The sequence below is a fragment of the Sinocyclocheilus grahami genome, unplaced genomic scaffold (assembly GCF_001515645.1).
Source record: "Sinocyclocheilus grahami isolate Dianchi unplaced genomic scaffold, SAMN03320097.WGS_v1.1 scaffold533.1, whole genome shotgun sequence".
Lineage (NCBI taxonomy): Eukaryota > Metazoa > Chordata > Actinopteri > Cypriniformes > Cyprinidae > Sinocyclocheilus > Sinocyclocheilus grahami.
The window spans coordinates 496,338-502,159 of NW_015505712.1; the positions used below are offsets into that span (position 1 = coordinate 496,338).

At 35.6% G+C, this 5,822-nt stretch overlaps 1 protein-coding gene across 2 annotated transcripts in view; it reads right to left on the reverse strand.

Moving 5' to 3' along the window:
* Positions 1-5,822, reverse strand: part of LOC107555383 (guanine nucleotide-binding protein G(I)/G(S)/G(O) subunit gamma-12-like) — a 72,385-nt gene continuing 66,563 nt past the window's right edge. For both annotated transcript variants that reach the window (XM_016238156.1, XM_016238157.1), the window contains exons 2-3: positions 3,892-4,004; positions 1-1,058 (exon numbers count right to left, since the gene is read on the reverse strand). In XM_016238156.1, coding sequence (XP_016093642.1) covers positions 933-1,058; positions 3,892-3,984 — 219 coding nt within the window. In that variant the 5' untranslated portion in view covers positions 3,985-4,004 and the 3' untranslated portion in view covers positions 1-932. The remainder of the gene's footprint in view (positions 1,059-3,891; positions 4,005-5,822) is intronic.

Here is a 5,822-nt window from a genome sequence, read left to right on the forward strand (position 1 = left end):
ACACCAGAGACTTATATTACATATTGTAAAAAGGGGCATAATATGTCTCCTTTAACAAATTTCACCTTGTTGTAAAGGGTTTCCAAAATGTTGTTTCACTAATTCAAATAAGAAAAAAAATAGTATAGGAAATAAAGAACACTTCCATACAAATGCATGAACACCACCTTGCATTACTCTTAAAATGCTGATCTGCACGTTTTGGCAGTTGTTGAACTTTTGAAACACAGTTCACCTGGTTTACTGCGAGAAAATAAAAAGGGCACAGTCTAGCGTGTAGTGATTTGACAGGAGAGGTTAGCTTTGTATCACTCCATTGTTCAGACACAGTGAGTTAATGAGGGAGGGCCGGAGCAGCATTGCGTCAATGTGACGCCTCCAAAAGACACCTGTTTCCTCCAACCCTTCACACATTTGTGATGCTGACATTTCACCCCTCACATCAACCCCCCCACACCTCCCTGCGACTGGATACCTTTAAAAGCATCAGATGGGGTTAAAGCACTGCTGATGAAGCTCTGCTTATCTGCAGATATATATAACAGAGTGCAGTCATTAAAATTATCGTTTCCTGTGCTTCATGATACTGAGAGCCGCCCACTCTGACCTCACCCTTTATTTGCAGAAGACACAACCACATCAGTGGACACTATCACAAAGCAAACAACTCATCTGTGCTGTGCCATAAAGCGAAAAATTCATTCATGGGTTGGTTTTGTCTTTCCACCACAATTGATTTGTTTACTAGGAGCTTTGACTCTCCTTTTCATAGACAACAGGAACATTTCTAGTGTGTATACAATCAAATAATAGCTTGGGATTTAGCTAATTTCAGGCGAATAGCGAATGAATGTTTGAAGATCATATTCTTTCTATTAAAAAAAATTATAAAAGGGAACATGAAAACATACAGCAAGAGTTCAAGCATCCCACTACAATATAGTGCATGGCTTTTTATCTTTAAAAGGGTTTTCTGAAGCTGGGATACCCATAAGTAGAGGATCATACTTGGCATGTTCATTGCAGTAATGCATGAGGTCCGCAGAAGCTTTAGACACCTGCAAAGAAGTGATACAATATGAACAACAAATGTTAGATTTATATGATTTATAAATTAACAACTTATTAGTCATTAAAGGGATAGTTCCTTCAAAATTCTGTCAATCCTATGACTTTTGTTTTTGAATATTCTTGAATTTAACTTTTAAGGAAATTAGAATACTGCATAAAGCATTTGCGAATAAAGCACCATTTCCATTTCATGTTTCCATTATTCACTTTCTGCAATACTGGCAAAGTATCAATAATCCCAAAAAAAGTTTCTGCAACTGGGGAAGCCTGTGGCTCTTTTTTCTTACATAATACTGTAAATGATTTGCAGCAGATGAAATGCAATAACAAATGCTGTCATGTTATCTTGAATTCAAATGTCTGATGTTTGGGAATGCAATCGTGTGAGACAGTTATGGGAGGTGATCATACCAAATAATTTTAATGATGGACTTTGCCTCAGGCATTTCAAAATGATTAAAATAACATTTGAGATGGTTTGCGATGGGTTTGGTGTGCTGGTTAGTTCGGTCTTCCTATTACATGATTTGTTGAGGCAAAGTCTCACAAGTTTTTTTTTTAGGATTTTATGCAGATCTTGGTACTTCCATTAGGGATGTGCATCTCATAACTGATGCGATACAAATCTCGATGCATTGCCAATGAAGGATACAATAAAGATACGTATGAAGCAGCTACTGATGCGATGCGATGTGATACGATTCAATTCACCCCTATTACGAAGCAGTGCAATCCAATTTAGATTTGAGTCGATACAATGCGATTCGATGCAATACAATGCAATGGAAAAAATATGATCGCTTTTATTTCTTTGGTTCAAACAGAAAAATCCTAAATTAACATAAGTGTCTTCTGACTTCTAATGCCTCAAGGCCTATTTCATAAAACAAGTTTACCAAATAAGCCAGGCTTATTTCAGTTAGTCTGACTCATTGTCAAATGCTTTAGTTCCATAAAGCAAATGTAACATAGATCAACCTCAGTCACTGTGGCAACTTATTCTGGGAAATGAACCTGGTCTGGGGCAGGCTAACTGTCAGGCTAAGCTGAGTTCCTCTAACACGCAATGATATTACCGCTAACTCTCATATACTATTATAGCCATGCAGCCGTTCTCTCTGGTTTTATGACAGCTGTACCTTTTATAGTTAGCAGAAAGGTTAGCAGAACATTGGAACATTACAATCTAAAATAGCTATTTAAAGCATTAAAATCTCTAAATTAACATTTAAAATCACTAAATTAAAAATGAAAATAAATAATAAGGAAAAAGACTACATTTTAACTGCTATAAGAAACACACATTAACTCATTTGTGACCCTGGACCACAAAACCAGTCATAAAAGGGTCAATTTCATTGTTTTCATCATCTGAAACTGAATAATTAAGCTTTCCATTGATGCATGGTTTGTTAAGATAGGACAATATTTGGCCGATCAGCCTATCAGTGGTCTACAGTCCAATTTACAAGTTTGTCAATCGGTTCGAGGAACTGTAGACTTGGGGGCCGTTTAGACGACAACGTTTTCAGCCAAAAACAGGAAACTTTTTATGCGTTTTTCCTGTTCGTTTACACAACAACAACGTTTTGGGGACTGAAAACGCATATTGCACCACCGTTATAGTTTCCGTCTAAACACCCAATACGGGAATCTTTGAAAGCGGTGACGTCATGCGCGTGCGTAGTACGTGTTAGGTATGTAGACATGCGCAGTACATATCGATTTTAAAGGCAAGCATGAACAAACATACACAACAATGGCGGAGTACATGGTACTGTTGTTGCTGCTCAAGAGTTTGCTAACGCTTCTTCAGCAAAGTGTAGATTTACTTCACCAATATTATAACCAACAGCGGAGACGCACCATATACAACATATAATTGTCACTTCCCTACAGGTACTGTTTACTAACAAGGTGACAGCGCCAACTACTGGCCTGGCATATGTAATACAGCGTTTTTGGCCGTTTTCGTGGATGTGTAAACACGAATCGTTTTGAAAATGTTGTTGTGTATATGTGAAACTTTTTAAAAACGCAAGGGAAAAACTTTCCCGTTTTGACTAAATCGTTGTCGTGTAAACGTAGCCTTGGGCTTTTCACCCAAGGAATTCTTGAATCCTACCAGCAAATTTTTTTAAATAGTTTGTCTGTCTGTTGCTGCTCCATATAATATGTTTTTTTACATATTTATCTGTTTAAAGGGATAGTTCACCCAAAAATAAAAATGTTGTCATTAATTACTCACCCTCGTGTTGTTCCAAACCCGCAAGACCTCCGTTCATCTTCAGAACACAATTTAAGATATTTTTGATGAAATCTGAGGGCTCTCTGACCACCACGTTCAAGGCACAGAAAAGTACCAAGATGATGGACAAAGCACTCCATGTGATATCGGTGGTTAAACTGTAATGTTACGAAGCTATGAGAATACGTTATTTGTGCAAAGAAAACAAAAATAACAACTTTATTCCACATTTTCATTTTTGTTCACATTACAGTTGAACCACAGATGTCACATGGAGTACTTTGTCCATCATCTTGGTACTTTTCTGTGCCTTGACCGTGGTGGTCAGAGAGCCCTCAGATTTAATCAAAAATATCCTAAATTGTGTTCCGAAGATGAAAGAAGGTCTTACAGGTTAAAGTGCCACTTTAGTGAAGTACGCTAGGCATTTATTATCTATTTTTTCTTCACAATCGACTTTTATTTAGGATCATGAGAAACATACTTTAATAAATGGTATTTAAACATTAAATCCATGAAGTAGTAGTATTTGACACTAATACCATGGTAAGTGAAATGAACATTACATTTACCTTTATTCTCTCTATGTTAGCTTCTATCCGTAGCTGTTGAACAGTCCTTCTGGCCTGGGCTATATTATTAGAGCTTTGCATCTTAGACGACATCTTCGATTATCTTCACAGACCTGAAAACAAATGAAAAGTTGATTTTGACATGCATTATAAGCAGCCTGCAGAACATCAAAGTTACACATCATTCAGGTCCCATGATTCATGAACTACATACAACAGAATTCTCTTACAAAGCATGCAAAACAGGAAATTAGCCTGTATGTACATGTTAACACGTAGTGAGACAGCAAAAACTCTCAGAGGAAGTACACAAGGCCCCTTTGACTCCTGCAGAGGTTGGGGGTGTTTAGTGTGTCAGACCCCCAGTGAGGGGCTTTTCACTAGGTCTGCTTTACGACTGCAGGAGGGAGAACTAAAGCAAGCTGTGTGTGTTTGAACAGATGATCACATGCTGCCAGTGGTTCAGTCTCTGCAGCTACTGTCTGTTCCTGCAGAGCACACCTTCCATAAACCATCGTCACCGGTTACTCTGCCAACTCATCTTACTTACACAATGAGCACATGTGCACAAGTGGAGAGAGACAGAGTCAGCAGTGCAGTGGCTCAAGCAGAAGCAGTTGTGCAATGTAAACGGTATAAAAAAACGGAAATGTTTCTCATCACCAGGAGATAAAAAGAGGACGGTTAGCCTTCTAACTTCCTAAATTTAGTGAGAATGAAATAAAGCAATGTTGATACCTGACAGATTGATACTGAAATACTAATATTTCAGTAGTAGATACCAAAACCAATGAAATAGCACAGCAAAATTAATATGCTAATAAACACACTTCATTAGCTTGAAAAAAGAAAAGAAAAGAAATACAGATATAATTCAAATAAAATATGTGACCCTGGACCACAAAACCAGTCATAAGGGTCAATTTTTCGAAATTGAGATTTATACATCATCTGAAAGCTGAATAAATACACATTTGTTAGAATAGGACAATATTTGGCCGAGATACAACTATTTGAAAATTTGGAATCTGAGGGTGCAAAAAAAAATCAAAATATGGAGAAAATCGCCTTTAAAGTTGTCCAAATGAAGTTCTTAGCGATGTATATTACTAATCAAAAATTAAGTTTTGATATATTTACAGTAGAAAATTTACAAAATATCTTCATGGAACATGACCTTTACTTAATATCCTAATGATTTTTGGCATAAAAGAAAAATCAATAATTTTGACCCATACAATGTATTTTTGGCTATTGCTACAAATATACCCCAGCGACTTAAGACTGGTTTTGTGGTCCAGGGTCACATATAACATTTAATAATATAAATATAAAATATAAAATTAAACATATATAAAGTAATAAATATAAACAAATATTAATATAAGTAAAAATATGCATACATTAAAACAATGGTATGTAGACTTGATGTATTTCATTTAGGTAACTTTTTTATTGTTAATATTCAAGAAAATGGTCAAGTACACTGTAAAAAATTATTGTGATTTTAACAGTAAAAGACTGTAAAAATGCTACAGTAAAAACCTGTTAATTGGTTATCAGTAAGTTTCCATACTATATACGGTGAATAACTGTAATTACATTTAATGTAATTTTACAGTAAAATACTGTTAAAATTATGATTTTTGGAAGTGAAAAAGAAAGTCATTGTATAATTTACAGTGAAAAACTGTAAATTGACACTCCCAGAATTCCCTGCATGACACTTCCTATTTTATGTTTTTCTTTGAAATAACTGTTTCTGCTTAGTTTTTTCTTATCAGTTGTGTACATTAGGGTTTTATCTTACATCTAATGTTGTTAAATTAATGTTTATTGCATTACTTCAGTATCATGTGTGTTACAGTGATGGTGTTTAATGTTTGTGTGAGTGACACTGTGCACCTTCTATATATATATATATATATATA